Source organism: Triticum urartu, chromosome 2A (assembly GCF_056163025.1).
Source record: "Triticum urartu cultivar PI428250 chromosome 2A, HENAU_Tu73, whole genome shotgun sequence".
Classification (NCBI taxonomy): domain Eukaryota; kingdom Viridiplantae; phylum Streptophyta; class Magnoliopsida; order Poales; family Poaceae; genus Triticum; species Triticum urartu.
Genome location: NC_141874.1, coordinates 47409175 through 47431520, shown reverse-complemented (window position 1 = coordinate 47431520; position 22346 = coordinate 47409175). Strand labels below are relative to the sequence as shown.

The 22346-nt window shown below is 46.3% G+C and overlaps 3 protein-coding genes across 3 annotated transcripts; 1 reads left to right on the top strand and 2 right to left on the bottom strand.

Moving 5' to 3' along the window:
* Window positions 1-10627: 10627 nt before the first annotated feature.
* On the bottom strand, window positions 10628-11350 carry LOC147983556 (uncharacterized). Its single transcript, XM_087540770.1, has one exon. It carries the CDS (start codon window positions 11348-11350, stop codon window positions 10628-10630), a length of 723 nt encoding a protein of 240 aa, XP_087396896.1.
* A 1193-nt stretch (window positions 11351-12543) lies between these two features.
* Window positions 12544-14119, bottom strand: LOC147983555 (cullin-3A-like). The gene is made up of 3 exons (XM_087540768.1): window positions 13681-14119; window positions 13141-13191; window positions 12544-12551 (listed from the first exon to the last, which is right to left on the bottom strand). The coding sequence occupies exons 1-3, from the start codon at window positions 14117-14119 to the stop codon at window positions 12544-12546; spliced, it is 498 nt and encodes a 165-aa protein (XP_087396894.1).
* A 1551-nt stretch (window positions 14120-15670) lies between these two features.
* Window positions 15671-21404, top strand: LOC147983554 (uncharacterized). The gene is made up of 4 exons (XM_087540767.1): window positions 15671-15690; window positions 16380-16476; window positions 16574-16635; window positions 21044-21404. Exons 1-4 carry the CDS (start codon window positions 15671-15673, stop codon window positions 21402-21404), a joined length of 540 nt encoding a protein of 179 aa, XP_087396893.1.
* The last annotated feature ends 942 nt before the right edge of the window (window positions 21405-22346 follow it).

The following is a 22346-nucleotide window of genomic DNA, read 5'->3' as shown; positions in this document are numbered from 1 at the left end:
CCTTCAAGATGCTAAGGACAAAGGATTAGCTCAAGCTTCAAGATCAAGACTCTACATTTTCTATTTTAGTGATCCAAGATCACATTGAGTCTATAGGAAAAGCCAATACTATCAAGGAGGGATGAGGTGTTGCTTAATGAGGCTCTTGCTCAAAATGCTTAGTGATATGCTCCAAAACCCTCAACTACCTTCCCACTTCCACATATGACCTAAACCAAAAGTCAAACTCGGCCCCACCGATTCTTTCTATCCGGCGCCACCGAGTTCAGATGCCATAGCCACTGCCACAAACCCTAGGCAAATCGGTCTCACCGAAAGGGATCTTGGTCTCACCGAGATGGGATTGTAATCTCTCTGTGTATGTCCATTACCAGAATCGGTCTCACCGAGATTGAGCAATCGGTACTACCGAGATTACAATGCAAACTTTCTGGTTAGCTTATTACCAAAATCGGTCCCATCGAGTTTGTGTAATCGGTCTCACCAAGTTTGCCTGACCAACTCTCTGGTTAGCTTATTACCAAAATCGGTCCCACCGAGTTTGTGTAATCGGTCACACCGAGATTACATTATGCCCTAACCCTAACCATATCGGTCCTACCGAGTTGCATCTCAGTCCCACCGAAAATCCTAACGGTCACTAGGTTTGCTAAATCGGTCCGACCGAGTTTCTCAATTCGGTCTCACCGAGATTGGTAAATTGTGTGTAACGGTTAGTTTTTGTGTGGAGGCTATATATACCCCTCCACCCACTCTTCATTCGTGGAGAGAGCCATCAGAACATACCTACACTTCCAATACACATTTTCTGAGAGAGAACCACCTACTCATGTGTTGAGGCCAAGATATTCCATTCCCACCATATGAATCTTGATCTCTAGCCTTCCCCAAGTTGCTTTCCACTCAAATCTTCTTTCCACCAAATCCATATCTTGTGAGAGAGAGTTGAGTGTTGGGGAGACTATCATTTGAAGCACAAGAGCAAGGAGTTCATCACCAACACACCATTTGTTACTTCTTGGAGAGTGGTGTCTCCTAGAATGTCTAGGTGTCACTTGGGAGCCTCCGACAAGATTGTGGATTTGAACCAAGGAGTTTGTAAGGGCAAGGAGATCGCCTACTTCGTGAAGATCTACCGCTAGTGAGGCAAGTCCTTCGTGGGCGATGGCCATGATGGAATAGACAAGGTTGCTTCTTCGTGGACCCTTTGTGGGTGGAGCCCTCCGTGGACTCACGCAACCGTTACCCTTCGTGGGTTGAAGTCTCCATCAACGTGGATGTACGATAGCACCACCTATCGGAACCACGACAAAAACATCCGAGTCTCCAATTGCGTTTGAATTTTCCAAACCCTTCCCCTTACATTCTTGCAAGTTGCATGCTTTACTTTCCGAGAAAGTCCACTTCGGGTACTTGTCAATTCCTTGGTAGATCTCTTGTGTCTTGGTCTTCCAAGAAACAAAACTCGGTATCCTTATCCACCGCCGAAGCGGAATACATTGCCGCTGGTTCATGTTGTGCTCAGTTACTTTGGATGACCCAAACTCTTAAAGATTATGGGATATATGTGAAACATGTTCCATTACTTTGTGACAATGAAAGTGCTATCAAGATTGCTCACAATCCCGTGCAACACTCTCGAACTAAGCATATTGAAGTTCGTCATCATTTCATTCGAGATCACGTTGCTAAGGGTGACATAAACCTTAAGCATGTTTGCACCAATAAGCAATTAGCGGATATATTCACTAAACCACTTGATTAGAAAGTGTTTTGCAGGTTAAGAGGTGAATTGAACATCATTGATGCTTCAAACTTGGAGTAGGAACTCCATTGGATACATGCAAGACTTGAGCTTACGACTAATCACTTGATATTTCTCCTATGATGATTATCTTATGTCTTGAAAATTTGCATCTTGCATGTTATCTAACCCTTGTAGGTACTTGGATGAATCTAATTCTATGAGATTGCAACTCACTCACATCTTGAGCAATCTCTACATCACCAAGTCTCTACACAATGGTGGTTGATGACAAGGAAGCACGAAACCTTTCAAACATATCCTTTGACAAATTCTATGTTGAGTTTCATGATTATCATGTTGGATACACAAGTGCTCTTCCTTGCGAAAACTAACCCATGTAGGTAGATGAACTCAAAATCCAAAGGGTGCTCCCAACTCTTGATGGGCTACATCAACCTTGAGCAACCCACACAAGTTCAACTACATGATCAAGATCAACACCGCCACCCAAGGTATGTTATTCCATCTTAGAGTAGCTTTACTCCAAGTCATGAGTCAAAGCAACTCGACAAGATGTGAATACATCAAGATACTTAAACGAAAAATGCTAACCCCATTTTGAGCTTAAACGATGAGTACGACCTATGATCAAGTGATCTCACTTGACTCCTAAGTCAATGTACTCTAACATAGGTGACTTTGTCACCGCCCAACTCTAGATGAAGTTCTCTTGTGTTCTTTTCTGTGTTCTTGCATTTGTCTCATGCATATTTGTTTCCCCTTTCAAAAAAAACAAAAAAAAAACTTCATCTAGATCTTTTAGTTTCTTTTCTTTGCTTTTTGTTCTGCATTTTCTGCATCCAATTCATTGCAAATCTTTGTGAGATCTTATTTGTCTAGTGAGCTGAGGTGACAAGTGTTTTTCTCTGTGATGAACTCGGTTCCACCGGTTTCATGTCTCCGGTCTAGCCGAAGATTTTCGGAGCAACCGAAGCATACAACTCGGTGACACCGATTTCACAACAGGAAAAACATTTTGCCATTTATTCCTGCTTTATTCTTGATCCAGCTCCACTCAATGAATCTTGTCCTCTGCAAGCATCACATTTACCTTAATGCTTTGTACTGTGATTCAAGGACCGAACCCATTCACAACAAATTCCAGAAGACCCTTCTTGGAAATTGATGTCAAAAGGGGAGAGAGAGATCACATCAAAGCTTAATCATATCTCTAGGGGGAGAGATCTCTAGGGGGAGGGAATACTCCAGGAAAGAGTAATCTTCAAGGATCCCAGATGCTTGATGTTCAAGAGGATAGATGCCACATGTCTTCTTGGGGGAAAGACATGTTCATATGTGCTTATTTGCATTAGCTCTGTTCATTTGTTTCTTTGAGCTTTGATTTTCTATTCCCTATCTTCTCCCAGTATCCCATGCTAGATTCAGGGGGAGCAAGACATCCAAGGGAAAGAAAATTATCAAATTCATTGCATATCTTTCTCTTTGGGGACATGTCAATATATATCGGGGTACTCTGTACTCACTACATGTCATCCCAGTCTTGGTACTCTTGTGGTTTCTTTTGTTTGCTCTAGCTAGTAGGTGCATCTGTGTTATCTAACCTTGTTTACGCAGGTTCATCCCATCCTAGCCAACTCAAGACCACAAGGTAAGTATATGCATCATAGTCATGTGTATGAGAAATTCTTGCTGATGTACATACTGTTTGCAAGAAGGACTCATAGGCATGAAGGTACATTTCCCATATTCACATCCTTTGCTCTGATGCATATAGCCAAGATACATGTAACACATTGCCTACTCTGTCATGGTTATGCTCTCACATGCTTCTATATTCCATATTCACATGATTGCATACATGTAGGGGGAGCCTATGCTTGTTACATGTCTTTCGAAAGCTTCACTTGCTATTCTCTTTATCTTTATCTAAAGCTTTGATGTGTGTTGCCATCAATTACCAAAAAGGAGGAGATTGAAAGCACAAGTGCTCCCTGGGTGATTTTGATAATTAATGACAACATATCTCTTGTTGGACTAATACTTTTACCTAGTATGTTTCAGACAAGTTCAACAAATTAAGTGGCATGGACTAAAAGATGTGGAACCCCTTCAAGATGCTAAGTACAAAGGATTAGCTCAAGCTTCAAGATCAAGACTCTACATTTTATATTTTAGTGATCCAAGATCACATTGAGTCTATAGGAAAAGCCAATACTCTCAAGGAGGGATGAGGTGTTGCTTAATGAGGCTCTTGCTCAAAATGCTTAGTGATATGCTCCAAAACCCTCAACTACCTTCCCACATCCACATATGACCTAAACCAAAAGTCAAACTCGGCCCCACCGATTCTTTCTATCCGGCGCCACCGAGTTCAGATGTCATAGCCACTGCCACAAACCCTAGGCAAATCGGTTTCACCGATAGGGATCTTGGTCTCACCGAGATGGGATTGTAATCTCTCTGTGTATGTCCATTACCAGAATCGGTCTCACCGAGATTGAGCAATCGGTACTACCGAGATTACAATGCAAACTTTTTGGTTAGCTTATTACCAAAATCGGTCCCATCGAGTTTGTGTAATCGGTCTCACCAAGTTTGCCTGACCAACTCTCTGGTTAGCTTATTACCAAAATCGGTCCCACCGAGTTTGTGTAATCGGTCACACCGAGATTACATTATGCCCTAACCCTAACCATATCGGTCCTACCGAGTTGCATCTCAGTCCCACCGAAAATCCTAACGGTCACTAGGTTTGCTAAATCGGTCCGACCGAGTTTCTCAATTCGGTCTCACCGAGATTGGTAAATTGTGTGTAACGGTTAGTTTTTGTGTGGAGGCTATATATACCCCTCCACCCACTCTTCATTCATGGAGAGAGCCATCAGAACATACCTACACTTCCAATACACATTTTTTGAGAGAGAACCACCTACTCATGTGTTGAGGCCAAGATATTCCATTCCCACCATATGAATATTGATCTGTAGCCTTCCCCAAGTTGCTTTCCACTCAAATCTTCTTTCCACAAAATCCATATCTTGTGAGAGAGAGTTGAGTGTTGGGGAGACTATCATTTGAAGCACAAGAGCAAGGAGTTCATCACCAACACACCATTTGTTATTCTTGGAGAGTGGTGTCTCCTAGATTGGCTAGGTGTCACTTGGGAGCCTCCGACAATATTGTGGAGTTGAACCAAGGAGTTTGTAAGGGCAAGGAGATTGCCTACTTCGTGAAGATCTACCGCTAGTGAGGCAAGTCCTTCGTGGGCGATGGCCATGATGGAATAGACAAGGTTGCTTCTTCGTGGACCCTTCGTGGGTGGAGCCCTCCGTAGACTCGCGCAACCGTTACCCTTCGTGGGTTGAAGTCTCCATCAACGTGGATGTACGATAGCACCACCTATCGGAACCACGACAAAAACATCCGAGTCTCCAATTGCGTTTGAATTTTCCAAACCCTTCCCCTTACATTCTTGCAAGTTGCATGCTTTAATTTCCGCTGCTCATATACTCTTTGCATGCTTGCTTGATATGTATTGTGTTTGTTAAACTTGTGCCAAAACTCCACTTCAACTTAAAGAAATTAAAAACTTCAACTTTTGGTACTTAGTGTCTAATCACCCCCCCCCCCCCCCCCCGCTCTAGACACCTCTTCTCGATCCTTTCAGCCTTGCGCTGCAGATCCGTGACTAGCTGTTGATCGCCCAAGGATCACATGCTCTTGTGGCCGGTGACAATCTCGAATGGTGCATGCTGGAGATACGGGCGCCACTTGTCGATCGCCATCATCATGGTGAGGAATTCCTTCTCGTACGCCGAGAGCTTCTGACTCCGCACGCCCAACGCCTTGCTCAGTGTCAGGACCCCGATTCCAAGTCACATCGACCCAGCCGGTAACACCTCATATCACTTTGCGGCCTCACGCACGGTAACCCCACGGGTGTCGCCTTACCATGGCCCGTGACCGTTTGCGCATTTTGGCTCACGTATATGACAGTGTCGCTAGCATCCATATGACAGAGAACCCGGGCCGACATGGCTAGTCGTGAACCCAAAGCGGCACTAACCCATGGGGACAGGCATACATGAATCACATCGAGCATGTCGGTCATCAACGTGTGAATCCGGGTTGTAGCACTGGGCTAACAGGACTCCGGTTACCCGGGCTGTAGCAGGCTAGGCAGGACTCCGGATGTCACTGCGTGACATTTCCCCAAAGGGACAGACATCGGGACGAAGTGAATCACATGCCGGCCAGTCAAGTGTCCAAAGCAGTAGTGCTGGGCTAGCAGGACTCTGGTGAACCGGGCTGTAGCGGACTACTATCGCTCAGGAAGCACTAGACTACATTTCCCCATATGAGAGGCTTCCAAGGATAAACAACTAGATTGTCGGATCCCACTCATACCAAGCATTTCAATCATACACACAATATGCCCAATATGAGTACATGCAACATGGCATCACAACAAAACTCTACAACTCAAAGTATTTTATTTAAAAGGCTCTGAGGAGCCATACATAACATATTCATACAGATAGGGGTCACACGACCCGACACTCAAGTCATACAATCATACAAGCACATGCGGAAGCAACTTAGTCTGAGTACAGACACTAGAAAGAAAGAAGGCTTGACGAAGCCTTTCTATCTACATCAGCCCTTCACAAGTCTTGGACCACCACCTGGGTGGCTAGTCACTCATCAACATCGAGGTCTACATAGAACCCATCGGAGGGGGCGGTGTTGTCGTCTGAAAACATTAATTAAAGCAACATGAGTACGGAGGTACTCAGCAAGTCTTACAACAGAATCCTACTATACATGCACATTCTCAAGAAGGTAGTGGAGTAATTGCAGCAAGCCAGCTTTGACTCATGGCTAAGCTATCCTACGATAGACACAACTTGTAAAGCATTTGTCGCACACGAGTCCGCTATTCACCAACACAATACTCCACCGTGGATCCTCTCTCGTCATCCTACGAGAGGGCCATCCGCGGTACTCACACTTATCTTGAGGCTTTTAGTAGTATCCATTTACTTGTCTATGAACTGCATAGGTGAACAAGTAGTCCTTTACCGCGGATGCGGCTATTCGAATAGTTTTATACCCTGCAGGGTGTACTTCTTCACACACGCTCTCACCACTTATTGCCGCTACACGACGTGTACTCGGCAACCTTCAAGCGGAAGCCTAGCGAGGGTGTCGGCCACGACCTGACTAAACACACGAGTCCCTAGTCCAGGTTTATTGCCTATTCGGGTTCCATCCGCAGGGAGTCCGGCCGAGGTTTCCACTAACGGCCCCGAATGATGTGTGCAGGGTTCCCGAGACACCAAACGGGCAAATCGGCACACCGTGCCACGTGCCTACCGCAACACAACCCACCCCTATGGTCAGCGCTGCGTGCGGCCCCCAGCATACTACAAACACCAGAAACTACTTGCAACTCCTGGACAGAGGACAAGAGTGGTTAATAAGCCGAGAGGTTCCATTGGTTTCGGGCCCAATGCGTGGTAGTAGCTGAATCTTAAATCACACACACAAATCTTAGTTCTTAAGGACGGCCTCAATGAAACAACCCACCATGTACTCCTACATGGCCTCTCATCGATACCTTTACCAAATCATGTTCAACACTTTCACTCTCATCACCGACACAACCTTTCACTCTAGTTCATCATCCCGATGAGCCAGACCTGACACAACTCTAAGCATAGCAAGCATAGCATGGTAGGAAACACACATATGGCTCAATCAACTCCTACACATGCTAGTGGGTTTAATCTAGTTACAGTGGCAATGACAGGTCATGCAAAGGAAGTGGGTTCAACTACCGCAACACACAGCAGTTTGAATCGCGTTGTCTTAATGCAGTAAACAAGAGCAGAAGCGAGAGCATGGGTTTGTATCGGAATGATCAATGGGTTGCTTGCCTGATGTAGTGGTAGTACGGTACTGCCCTTCAGACGGATATTCGGGGTTATCCTCGGAGGCAGAACCTACCACGAAAAACACACCGAAGATAATCAACGCATGACAATATGCCACAATATGATGCATGCTATGACATGGCAATATGAATATGTCTTGGCCTAATGCAAGCTCAAACAGAAAGGAATGAATTCATTTGAATCAAAGATTCAAATGTTAGTTCATTTAATGTAGCCATTTTAGTGCATTATCTTATTTTGCTTAAACAGCAAGGTTAACTTGTTCTGTCATGCATGAAACCATTACCAATGGATGGATTGAATTTTTCTGATCAAAATTCATATATAAATCTTTGCATTTGGAGTTATAGAATAACTTCTATGAATTTTTGAAGTTTGCAACAATTTCTGGAATTTTCTGTATAAAAATAAATCCAGGAATTAGCTATTGCGTCAGCAGTGCATCAGGGTGACGTCAGTGGTCAACGGGACGGTCCAGATCAAACCTGACAGTGGGTCCCGCGTGTCAGTGTGATTAGTTTGACTAAAATATTAATTAATACTAATCCTAATTAGTCAGCAGGGCTGGGCCCTACCTGTCATTGACCCAGGGGGTCCTAACTGGGCCCACCCGTGGTCAAACGGGGTCAGCGGGGTCAACTCGACGGCGTTTAGCCGCCGGCAAGGCCAAACGCGGCGGTGCAGGTGCGGGTTTCACCTACAGGGCACCGTTCGGGGCGCCGTTGGGCTCTATGGATAGCTGGGAGCGAGCCCCGGCGGTTGGTGCGGTTGGTTGGGCTCGGGGTTGCCGGAAACGGCGCCGACGACGAGTTTGGCGGCGGCCGAAGCTCGGGTGAGCTCGGACCCGTCGCTAGGAGGCAAGGCGAGGCACGTAGCATGGTGTGTTGTGCTCCTGGGGATGTGGTGAGGTTAGTGGACTAAGTGGCGTGGTCGTGGCATGGTCGGAGCCTCGTCGGCGACGAGCTCCGCGGCGGCGCGTGCGGGCGAACTCCGTGTGCTCGCTGTGGTGCACGAGAAGGAGAGCGGAGAGGATAGAAAGGTGGCTAGTCTCACGGTGGTTGCGACGGAGTTGACGGCGAGGTCGGAAACGAGCCGGAGCAAGCGGGGCGGCGGAGGCGATCTGGCCGGCAGAAGGTTGAAGACGAGCTCGGTGAAGACGCTCGGGGGCTTCCGGCGGGGCGTGGCTCGGTGGGACGGTCGAGGAGGGAGTGGCGGAGCTTCAAGACACGGTGGAGCGGCGCGTTGACAACGGTGGGCACGGTTACGGCGGCGGAACGGCGGCGGCTGCATCGGCCATGGCGGAGGGGAGCAAGGGAGAGAGGCAGGGGGAAATGGACGTGTCCAGGAGGGTCGGTGCGCAACGTGGAGGTCGACCAGGCCAGCAGAGCGGCGAGGGGAGGAGGCAGGGCGGTGGGCAGCTGCGTGGCACGCGCTGGTGCCGGCGTCGAGCACCTGGCTGCCTGCCTGGCCGAGCCAAGCAGCTCGCTGGAGCGGTGGCTGGGCTGGGCCGGCAGGTGGGCTTGCCAGGTGGGCGCCAGGTAAGCCTCTCCCTTTCTTTAAATTTCTGTTTTCTATTTTCTATAGGTTTGTGGCTTTATTAAAAATAGCTAGGCACTTCTAAAAATCCTGAAAATAATTAGAGGCTCTGTTTAGAATATTTCTAACAGCCTACACTTATTTTCAGAATTATTTGAGCATTCAAAATATTTACTAGCATTTAAATGCCCAAATGCAATTTACATATAATTTAATTCAATGACCTTCTGTTGACCTAGAAAATTGTGCACCAATTTTGCCAGAGGTTCTAACCCAAGACAAAGAGGGTGAACTTTTTAGAAGGGCATTTCAGGTTCATTGAAAATATTTTTAGTAAACCCTAGTTGATTTCAGAGGGGGTGCTGGGGGTTCTGTCTTCCCCAATTCAAGTTCTGATGAAAGATAGACATGATGCAACACTCTAATGCATGGACTAGCTAGGATGTGACACTCAGGTACGCGATCGGGTGGCCGTCTTGCATCAGCATGGCGCCGACGCCTGTGTCGCACGCGTCGGTCTTGATGGCGAACGGGCGCTTGAAGTTTGGGAGTGCCAGAACGGGCGTGCTCACCATCGCCTTCTTCAACATCTCGAATGCGGTCTGCACCTTGTCGTCCCAGAGGAATCCCTTCTTGGTGAGGAGGCGCGTCAGGGGCTTCGCGATAATGTCGTAGTGTGGCACGAACTTGCGGTAGTAGCCCGTGAGGACGAGGAAGCCGCGGAGCTCGGTGGGCGTCGTGGGCACGGGCCAAGAGAAGCATGATATGATCACTAGCTTGTGCTCGGAGGCGAATCGTGGAGGGAGTTTCTTCTCCTGACAGTGCCTGTTGCGACAGCGAGCAGCATTCTGGTTCTTGAGCTTCAGGTGCATCAAGCAGTTGCAGAGCGTGGACTGTGTCGTCAGACAGGATCTCCCCAAAGTCGCTTACCTCTATCATCAGGATCTGGCCGGTGCGTTTGCACTGATGCTCCCTCGAGTATTTGTCCCCGCAGCGAAAACAGAGACCGTTCGCTCTCGCACAGCTGACGCTCCCGTGCATACTCATCGCCCCCTTGCCATGGTGCGGCTGCAGCGCGAGCTGGAACAGTGGCTGCTGGTGGTGCGGGTGGTGGCGGGCGTCCGACTGGTGCGATGCGCGGACGCGCAGTGCGCTGCTTCTCCAGTTCTTCCTCCTGAATGCGGGCGAACCCAGCAGCGCGAGTGATGCTGGTTGGTGCATGCAGTCGAACTCCCAGGCGCAGCTCGTCTTTGAGACCGATCAGGAACTGAGATATGAAGAATTTGGAGCTCAAAGTTGGGTCCAGGGCCAGCAAATGGTACATTGTTGTCTCAAATTGCTGGCGATATTCCTGAACACTGCCTGTCTATCGTAACTGAACAAAGTGGTGCATCTGAACCTCAAATTCCTCTGGACCGAATTCCTCTTGTACTGCAGCTCTGAATGCTTGCCAAGAGACCCCTGGGTGTGTCTGTCGATAGGCCTGGAGCCACATCGTGGCCAGGCCATCCATGTACAGCGCCACGGTGGTGACCCAGTTGTGTTGTGGCACACGGTACAGCTCGAAGTAGGTGGTGCAATGGTCTAGCCAGATGCGAGGGGCGTCGCCGTCAAACAGCGGAAAATCATGCTTAGGCGGCTTGATGTAGTGGTCGCCGTGGCGATCGATCTCCGAGGACGAGGGTGACCGCGCGGTGAGCAACGGTGCTCCGTGGTTGACGAGGCGGGCGAACGGTAGCTGGGCCGCGCCATCCGTGTAGAGGGGCAGCGGCGGAGGACGAATCGGTGGTGGTGGTGGCGGAGGCGGTGGACGGTGCGCGGAGGAGTCCGCGGTTGCCGTGACACCCGATGGAGACGCGCCTCCGGAGACGGTCGCCGCGGGGTCGACGGTCGGCTTAGCCTTGCGGGCCTCGTCCACGTCGGCTTGTGTGAGGTCGATCTGCTTGGAGAGGAGCTTGATCTCGGCGGAGACCTGGTCGTTGTAGGTGATCTGTGCTTGGTGACGCTCGTCGGCGGTCTTCTGATTTGCATCGAGGCAGCGGATTACGGACTCGAGCAAGTTCTGCAACTTGTCCGTGGTCTCCGACATGGCGTCAAGCACGCGGCGGGTCTGCGCCGAGGACTTGGATGGTGGTGTCGTGGTTTCGTGCTAGATCGGATCGAACCCCGGGCAGGATTTTGTGTGAGCTCACCGGAGCGGCGCGCACCTGACCTAGTGGATGTTACCGATCGATCTCGAGCAAACGGCGGTGGTGGGGAAAAAAATTTGGGCTCTGAATACCAGATTGTCATGCCCCGATAGCGAGATTTGAGAGAGAGGGGAGGGGATCAGGGTGAGAGGAGACAGACAAGGGTAGGTGAGAGCAAGCGTGAGAGAGGAGTCGACGGGAAGGAATGATTCATTTGATTCTCGATGCCCTCATCGTCCATACACACGCATACAAGTAAGCCGCTCAACAGCGGGCACACACGCACACCTACTCCTGACCCTGGGCCCGGCCCGGCCCGCTGACCAGGTCGCGCGGTTGCGGGTTCAGAGTCTGAACCTGCATTTTCTTCAGTCTGCTGCTGATCGATCAACAGGCGTGACACAATCCTAGCCATACACGCTGTTTTTCTTTACTTTTGAGATCACTCGAATCAAAATTAGTCGTTCGCAAAATAAAGTTAGGGAGATCTCTATAACTTCTATTAGTCGTTCGCAAAATAAAGTTAGCCACGCTCTTGCAGAGTATGGCAGGAGTACCCCCCGTGCTGCGGTATGGCTGGGCTCGAGTATGCGTGACATTTTAAACTTGGTTATGGCTGATTTGCCTCCTTAAGTAATAGAAATCTCCCTTTTCCCCGCAAAAAAAAAAGAGATCACTCGAATCAAAATTATATTGATGCTGAATACAACTACTCCCTCCGTCTCATACTATAAGAGCATTTTCGACACAAGAATGCCGGCACCCGGCAGCTCCAGGTACAGATTTCTTGCTGAAATACAGTGATGCTGAATAGAACTATCAACTGTTCTCCTGGAGCTGCAGTGTTTGCATCCCCTGCTTCCTAACAAGGTCCAAATTTCCAAAATTTCAGACATGCGCAAGAGCAACGTCGACGTTTCAGAGACGAGATTTCCAAACTATTGAACGGCTTCCTATCCCTTGGGTGGACTTTTGTTGCCTGACAACTACCAGTACTGTTTGGTGCGCCATTGTTGAAATGATACAGCTCTGGATGTAAATATGAACAAGACAACAACAAACCGCCAGGCCCAAACCAAAGCGCAACTCTAGTTCAGGTAGCTGCAAACAACACAAGGTGCACATACAGTACTAAAATTTAACAGCAAAAACGCCAGCAACTTCTCGCCCAGTGCACGGCATAGCTGAATGCCAAAAATAAAAACCCAAACCCAAGCACAAAACAATGTCCGAAAGGGCAAGTCGCTTGCAACAGTCACGCAGCTGCAAGGAGAATGTGGTGTTACAAAACCATATTCATTCTTCCACTGACGGGAGACTAGTTCTCGAACAACAATTGTCAGGACACGTGCCTGCTGTATCATGACGATAAAGTTCACACAAAAGCAGCCACCAGGGATTCAGTGTGAAAATAGTTCAACAGAACACAAAAGGCGAAGCTGGAAAGAGGAAGGTTTCAAGTCTAACTTCATAACCAAGGCCATAAGTTCACTGAAAGATCTAAGTCGCAGCAGCGCTGCAGTACAGCATCCCAGTGTGATCGAGAACGCTAGACAAAAGTTCACTCTCGATGCCAAGTTAAGGTATCAGAAAACTCTGAAAGGGACTCGAAAAAATATATTACAGAAGGGCTCGGCCTAAGATCCTCGCAGAATCAGACTACAAGCAACTACCGCCAAAATGCTCCTACCTTCATTCTCGATCCACCAATCTGTTGCTGTCAAACCTCGAGTCCTGCACTCTGTTATATGAACAAAAAAAAAGCCTTATCAAATGCCAAGGATATTGTCACAACAAGATGTAATCAATGAGTTTGTTCAGGTAAGATCAAAATATACTCATAGTAATATATTTTGCAAATAAAAAGAAACCTAACTACTTTTTCTGTAGAACATTGCACGATAACTGCATGTAAAATATTAAGACAAGAGTACAGCAGGCCAAACAAGGTCAAAAAGAACTACTACAGCACCGCATGATTTATACCATTCTTAACCAAAACTATCCAGAAGCATACATAGTACTGTACAAGTCAAAGAAGAAACCAAAAAGCCTAGATAATCTAACATCATAGCAGTCAGAGGAGACATCAAACAACCATACAAGCTGGTGGGTTCTACTCTACTAAGAAGCACCGACAATATCAACAAGCACGGAGGTGTTAAAGAACAAACCTAGGGGATATATAAGTAACGACTCGGATCATGGGGATCCCTTTCCAGTAACTCACTGTTGTGTCCCATCAAGTGCTCGATTCGGCTTTTTATCGCAGCCGGAGTCGTGACAAAGCGAGGACAAAGCTCGGCGGAAACTTCCTTGATGAGAGTGGCGTGATCAAGTGACTTCTTCCTTTTCATTAGCCTCCCAATAGCAGTATCTATGTTGTGACTAGCTGCCTCATCCACAGCTCCAGACAGTTTTCCATTTTCAAAATCATGCTTCAGGGATAGATCCGGTCCGCCATTGAACTTCTCGTTGATGGACAGGATGTCATTCTCAGAGAACCCAGTTTCGTCACATCTTTTCAGACTTAGGATACCTGCGGACCCATCAACCGATACAAGTGACTGCAGGCAGCCCATCAGCTCAGTATCACACATGCCCGTGGACTCACGGATTTCAGCATACATCAGCGAATCCGCATAGTTGAAGAGCATCAGGACAGACATCTGAGAGGTTGACTTTTTTGCTAATTGGGCCAAGCCAAAAAATGCATGGGAGGCAGTGGCTCAAAACCAAGGGGGGAATAGCCCCCTCGCCCCACCTCGCTCTCTCTCTCTCTCTGCCTGCGCTCCCTCTTTCCCTGCCCCCGCGCTCTCGATCCCCTTTCTGTCATTGCTAGTCGTCGGTAGATTCTGGCGGGCTCTGGTGCCGAGGTCATCTACATCTCCCCTCCACCTCATTTCTCCTCTCTAGGTTTTCGTGAGTCCATCCCCTCCGGTCCTTCTCTCTCTGCCCTAGGGTTTCCGTGACGGCGACGGACACGACCATTTCTGACGGGCTCCGGTGCAGTGAGTTCATCCCCCTCCACCTTCTTTCTCCTCTCTAAGGTTTCAGTGAGTTCATCCCCTCCCGAATTGATTTGCATCACTAAGGGTTTTGTTTGGCAAAATTAGGAGGCTGAATAGATGAACAATTTAAAGTGCCATGTGTTGGACAATTAGGAGTTTGAATAGATGGGAACTGCCATGTGTTTGTATGGTGGTGCCTTACTAATTTGAATAGATGGATAATTTGTATGACAGTGTTAGAAACTGCCACGTGTTTGTATTCATAGGAAATGCCATGTGTAGGCAATTGAATAGAAAATGCCATGGTATATGCATTTGTATAAATGCCAAGTGTTGGATAGTGAAGTGAGTAGGCAACTTATGCATTTAGCTGGATAATTTGCATGTGTAGAAACTGCATTTAGGTATGGCAGTGCTAGATAATTTGAATTGATGCATAATTAAAAATGGTATGCTAGTGCTAGATAATTTGAATAGATGGATATTTTGTAAAAATTTGTATGGTAGTGCTAGATAATTTGAATAGATGCATAAGTTGCACGCGTAGAAACTGCCATGGTTTGGCAGTGAAGTGAGTAGGCAACATATGCATTTAGTTGGATAATTTGCATGTGTAGAAACTACATTTAGGTATGGTAGAGCTAGATAATTTGAATTGATGCATAAAAAATGGTATGATAGTGTAAGATAATTCGAATAGATTGATAATTTGTAAAAATCGTATGGTAGTGCTAGATAACTTGAATAGATGCATGATTTGCACATGCAGAAACTGCCATGGTTTCTCAGTGAGGCAAAATTTCGTGTTTTGACCCTTTTGTCAAACAAAATCGAGATCTAACCCCAGTTTGAAAAAATTGCGACATTTGACCCTTTCACCTACCGCCACGAGGCATACCGCCAACACCTGCGGCGGTAGCAAACTTATCCACGTCAGAAGCGATAACGGCCTCCGTGCCCCTCCGTCACACCCTACCGCCGCTCCGCCCGGCGGTAGGATGTCTGAACCTACCGCCGAAGCCTCTGGCGGTAGGGTGTGGACATATATAAACCGCGGGCCGGCCGCCCCCACCCCCATTCTCCCCCCCACTCAGCTGCCCCCCCCCCCCCACCATGAAGAATAGAGCAGTTCCTCCAACTCGCCCTCTCTCATCCCCTCCACTCCCCCCTCCAATCTTCTTCGTTTCTTCACGGATTTTGTGGATCGAGATGGCCCCGAAGAAAGAAAAGTAAGCTCTTTCAATCCCTCCAATTAGTTTTAATAAAACACCTTTCGATTCGTCACATTATTCGATTCAAATCACTCCTTTTTTGAACTAGAGTGAATATTTTTTTAACCCTAGGATTTATTTAGGTTGATTCTAGAAGTTATATTGTGTTAGATATGAACTCTATTGACTAGTTGGTATGGTTGAGTTAAGATGAACCCTAGTTCATATTTGATTTGAATGTTTTTTATATGATGGATGTTGGAGGCATTTGTTATGATAGATGATGCATGTTCCTATGCTATGATGCAAGTATTGGATGTAGTGTATGATGAATATTGGAGATGAATATTGGATATATTTGTTATATGTAGTGTATGAATCCTCAAGATGAACCCTAGTTCATGTTTTTTTGTTTTTTAACAAAATATGAGATGATGCATGTTGGATTTTGTTGGAGAAATATGTGATATGATGCATTTGAACCATGGTGATTGCATCTTGATATATGTATTTTATTTAGTTCTTGATATATGTATTGTATTTAGTTCATGTTCATGATAATCTTGATATATTATTATTCGAAGATTGAACTCATAGGTTCTGTTGGATGTGATTAACCTTTGTTATGCATTGATATGTTTCGTAGATAATGATGAACCCTAGTTCATGTTGAAAAATCTTTTGATATGCTTATGCAATTCTTTTAGGAAGCCACCTCTTGCGGACGACATCGGCACGAAGTACACCATGCTTGACCCTAGGTTCGACAAGCGTCACCGTGCCCGTTTCATTGAGAATGGAGTGGTAATTACCATTTTAAACCAAATCTTTCGAATTGATGAAAACAAGTTGCTAACTATTATGTCTTTGCTAATTATGCTTTGGTTATTGATTTTCACAGATGCTGCCGCCACTACGGATGAGGGCTCACAAGACGACGGTTAAGATGGTTTACGACGAGCGGTACGTGATGTCTACTACGCAACCTTCTTCTTGTAGACGTTGTTGGGCCTCCAAGTGCAGAGGTTTGTAGGACAATAGCAAATTTCCCTCAAGTGGATGACCTGAGGTTTATCAATCCGTGGGAGGCGTAGGATGAAGATGGTCTCTGTCAAGCAACCCTGCAACCAAATAACAAAGAGTCTCTTGTGTCCCCAACACACCCAATACAATGGTAAATTGTATAGGTGCACTAGTTCGGCGAAGAGATGGTGATACAAGTGCAATATGGATGGCAGATATAGGTTTTTGTAATCTGAAAATATAAAAACAGTAAGGTAACTAATGATAAAAGTGAGTGTAAACGGTATTGCAAAATGATAGGAAACAAGGCCTAGGGTTCATACTTTCACTAGTGCAAGTTCTCTCAACAATAATAACATAACTGGATCATATAACTATCCCTCAACATGCAACAAAGAGTCACTCCAAAATCACTAATAGCGGAGAACAAACGAAGAGATTATGGTAGGGTACGAAAGCACCTTAAAATTATTCTTTCCAATCAATCTGTTGGGCTATTCCTATAAGTGTCACAAACAGCCCTAGAGTTCGTACTAGAATAACACCTTAAGACACAAATCAACCAAAACCCTAATGTCACCTAGATACTCCAATGTCACCTCAAGTATCCGTGGGTATGATTATACGATATACATCACACAATCTCAATTCATCTACTCGAACCAACACATAGAACCTCAAAGAGTGCCCCAAAGTTTCTACCGGAGAATCACGACGAAAACGTGTGCCAACCCCTATGCATAGGTTCATGGGCGGAACCCGCAAGTTGATCACCAAAACATACATCAAGTGAATCACGTGATATCCCATTGTCATCACAGATACGCACGGCAAGACATACATCAAGTGTTCTCAAATCTTTAAAGACTCAATCTGATAAGATTACTTCAAGGGGAAAACTCAATCCATTACAAGAGAGAAGAGGGAGAGAAGAAACATAAGATCCAACTATAATAGCAAAGCTCGCGATACATCAAGATCGTGCCAAATCAAGAACACGAGAGAGAGAGAGAGAGAGATCAAACACATAGCTACTGGTACATACCCTCAACCCCGAGGGTGAACTACTCCCTCCTCGTCATGGAGAGCGCCGGGATGATGAAGATGACCACCGGTGAGGGTTCCCCCCTCCGGCAGGGTGCCGGAACAGGGTCCCGATTGGTTTTTGGTGGCTACAGAGGCTTGCGGCGGCAGAACTCCCGATCTATTCTCTGTTCTGGAAGTTTTAGGATATGTGGGTATATATGGGTGAAAGGAGTACGTCGGTGGACCGAAGGGGGGCCACGAGGCAGGGGGCGCACCCCCCACCCTCGTGGGCACCTCCCTTCTTTCCCGACATGCACTCCAAGCTTTTCCGGTAGCTTTCCTTCCAAAAATAACTTCTCCAGTTGATTTCGTTCCGTTTCGACTCCGTTTGATATTCCTTTTCTTTGAAACACTGAAATAGGCAAAAAAAACAACAAATCTGGGCTGGGCCTCCGGTTAATAGGTTAGTCCCAAAAATAATATAAAAGTGGATAATAAAGCCCAATATTGCCCAAAACAGTAGATAATATAGCATGGAGCAATCAAAATTATAGATACGTTGGAGACGTATCAAGCATCCCCAAGCTTAATTCCTGCTCGTCCTCGAGTACGTAAATGATAAAAAAAGATATTTTTTGATGTGGAATGCTAGTTGGCATAATTTCAATGTAATTCTTCTTAATTGTGGTATGAATATTCAGATCCGGAAGATTCAAGACAAAAGTTCATATTGACATAAAAATAATAATACTTCAAGCATACTAACTAAGCAATTATGTCTTCTCAAAATAACATGGCCAAATAAAGTTCATCCCTACAAAATCATATAGTTTAGTCATGCTCCATTTTCGTCACACAAGAATGCTCTCATCATGCACAACCCCGATGACAAGCCAAGCAATTGTTTCATACTCTAGTAATCTCAAACTTATAAACCTTCACGCAATACATGAGCGCGAGCCATGGATATAGCACTATGGGTGGAATGGAATATGATGATGGGGGTTATGTGGAGAAAACAAAAAAAAAGGAGAAAGTCTCACATCAACGAGGCTAATCAATGGGCTATGGAGATGCCCATCGATTGATGTTAATGCAAGGAGTAGGGATTGCCATGCAACGGATGCATTAGAGCTATAAATGTATGAAAGCTCAACAAAAGAAACTAAGTGGGTGTGCATCCATCTTGCTTGCTCACGAAGACCTAGGGCATTTGAGGAAGCCCATTGTTGGAATATAAAAGCCAAGTTCTATAATGAAAGATTCCCACTAGTATATGAAAATGAGAAAACAAGAGACTCTCTATCATGAAGATCATGGTGCTACTTTGAAGCACAAGTGTGGTAAAAGGATAGTAACATTGTCCCTTCTCTCTTTTTCTCTCATTTTTTTTGGGCCTTCTCTTTTTTATGGCCTTTCTCTTTTTTTTATTTTTTTGGGCCTTCTCTTTTTTTTTATTCCTCACTTGGGACAATGCTCTAGAAAATGATGATCATCACACTTCTATTTATTTACAACTCAATGATTACAACTCGATACTAGAACAAAGTATGACTCTATATGAATGCCTCCGGCAGTGTACCAGGATATGCAATGCACCAAGAGTGACATGTATGAAAGAATTATGAACGGTGGCTTTGCCACAAATACTATGTCAACTACATGATCATGCTAAGCAATATGACAATGATGAATGTGTCATGATGAACGGAACGGTGGAAAGTTGCATGGCAATATGTCTCGGAATGGCTATGGAAATGCCATAATAGGTAGGTATGGTGGATGTTTTGAGGAAGATATAAGGAGGTTTATGTGTGAAAGAGCGTATCATACACTTTTATATTATTTTTGGGACTAACCTATTAACCGGAGGCCCAGCCCAGAATTGTTGTTTTTTGCCTATTTCAGAGTTTCGCAAAAAAGAATATCAAACGAAGTCCAAACGGAATGAAACCTTCGGGAACGTGATTTTCGGAACAAACGTGATCCAGAGGACTTGGACCCTACGTCAAGACATCAACCAGGAAGGCACGAGGTAGGGGGCGCGCCTACCCCCCTGGGTGCGCCCTCCACCCTCGTGGGCCACACGTTGCTCCACCGACATACTTCTTCCTCCTATATATACCTACGTACCCCCAAACTACAAGATACGGAGCCAAAAACCTAATTCCAACGCCGCAACCTTCTGTACCCGTGAGATCCCATCTTGGGGCCTTTTCCGGAGCTCCGCCAGAGGGGGCAGCGATCACAGAGGGCTTCTACATCAACACCATAGCCTCTCCGATGATGTGTGAGTAGTTTACCTCAGACCTTCGGGTCCATAGTTGTTAGCTAGATGGCTTCTTCTCTCTTTTTGGATCTCAATACAATGTTCTCCCCCTCTCTTGTGGAGATCTATTCGATGTAATCTTCTTTTGCGGTGTGTTTGTTGAGACTGATGAATTGTGTGTTTATGATCAAGTTTATCTATGAACAATATTTGAATCTTCTCTGAATTCTTTTATGTATGATTGGTTATCTTTGCAAGTCTCTTCGAATTATCAGTTTGGTTTGGCCTACTAGATTGATCTTTCTTGCAATGGGAGAAGTGCTTAGCTTTGGGTTCAATCTTGCGGTGTCCTTTCCCAGTGACAGTAGGGGCAGCAAGGCACGTATTGTATTGTTGCCATCGAGGATAACAAGATGGGGTTTATATCATATTGCATGAGTTTATCCCTCTACATCATGTCATCTTACTTAAAGCATTACTCTGTTCTTATGAACTTAATACTCTAGATGCATGCTGGATAGCGGTCGATGTGTGGAGTAATAGTAGTAGATGCAGGCAGGAGTCGGTCTACTTGTCTTGGACGTGATGCCTATATACATGATCATACCTAGATATTCTCATAACTATGCTCAATTCTGTCAATTTCTCAACAGTAATTTGTTCACCCGCCGTAATACTTATGCTCTCGAGAGAAGCCACTAGTGAAACCTATGGCCCCCGGGTCTATTTTCCATCATATTAATCTTCCAACACTTAGCTATTTCTGACGCCGTTTTTATTTTGCTTTCTTTACTTTGCATCTTTATCATAAAAATACCAAAAAATTATCTTATCATGTCTATCAGATCTCACTCTCGTAAGTGACCGTGAAGGGATTGACAACCCCTTTATTGTGTTGGTTGCGAGGATATATTTGTTTGTGTAGGTGCGAGGGACTCGTGCGTGGCCTCCTACTGGATTGATACCTTGGTTCCCAAAAACTGAGGGAAATACTTACGCTACTTTGCTGCATCACCCTTTCCTCTTCAAGGGAAAACCAACGCAGTGCTCAAGAGGTAGCACCCGACTATTGGGTTTCGTCCTGCGGTTCAAGCGTAAGCCGCCGACGCTCGTCCACTCAGCTCTCACGGCTTTGATCGACCGGTGGCGGCCAGAGACGCACAGCTTTCATCTTCCATGTGGGGAGATGACCGTGACCCTCGAGGATTGGGCGATGATTACGGCCCTACCGCTCGAGGGTCGTGCTCTCACAGGAAGAGTGGAGAGGGCGAACTGGCACGATAGGATTGTCAGCCTCATCGGCGACTGCCCCCCCCCCCCCCCGCTAAGAGCAACTGGACTTCCGGCATACCGCTGCCATGGCTCCTCAAGCACCAGAGCAAGTGCCCGGAAGATGCCGAGCCCTGGGTGGTGAGTAGTACGCCAGGGCCTACCTGTGGTACATTCTCACGGAAGTGGTGTTTCCGGACTGCTCCGGGAACTCTGCCCTATGGATGTATCTTGACTTCCTAAAGGACTGGGATGCGGGGTACAGCTGGGGGGCCGCCGGACTTGCCTACCTATACCGTCCGGTAAGTTAATATCACTTTCTTTCAAATATCATGGACGTGTGCTGCTTTAGATTTTGACATCTTATCATCTATACTTGGTTTGTAGCTTGACGACGTGACCCAGAGAGCGGAAGTCACGTCCGGTATGTGTGGATGTGTATGGGGCCTCTCCATTTGGATGTGGGAGCGAGTCCCGGTGGGACGTCCGGAGAAGTTGCGCTCGCGTGCATGGACGGACTACGGCGGAGATGACGAAGACGATCGGAACCCGACCGTCGCATACGCTTGGGACGTGGTGCGTGTCTACACGGGCGAATCGAAGGCCTTGTACAAGGTCTTCAGCAACGAGCTTGATGCTCTCACGCCTTTCCAGGTATAAGAACTACATTTTGAATAGTTTCGATAACACTTTCACTTGAGCTTACCATTGTTTGGTTATAGGTTACTTGGCGGCCGTATAGTGATGATCGAGAGTGGGGGTTCGAGCTGAACAACATGTGCAAGCAGGACCGGCTACTCTTCCGGTGCATCGTGCCCATGATTTGTGTCTATGCCGTGGAGTACCACTTGCCACAGCGTGTTGCCACACAATTTGGTAAGGCGCAACACACACCACCAGCCGGCCACGATACCGGCGGCTACGACCTACACCAGTGAGTACCACAAGCCGTCCTCATCGATTCTAAGTTCTTGTTTTTGAAGGAAATATGCCCTAGAGGCAATAATAAAGTTATTATTTATTTCCTTATATCATGATAAATGTTTATTATTCATGCTAGAATTGTATTAACCGGAAACATAATACT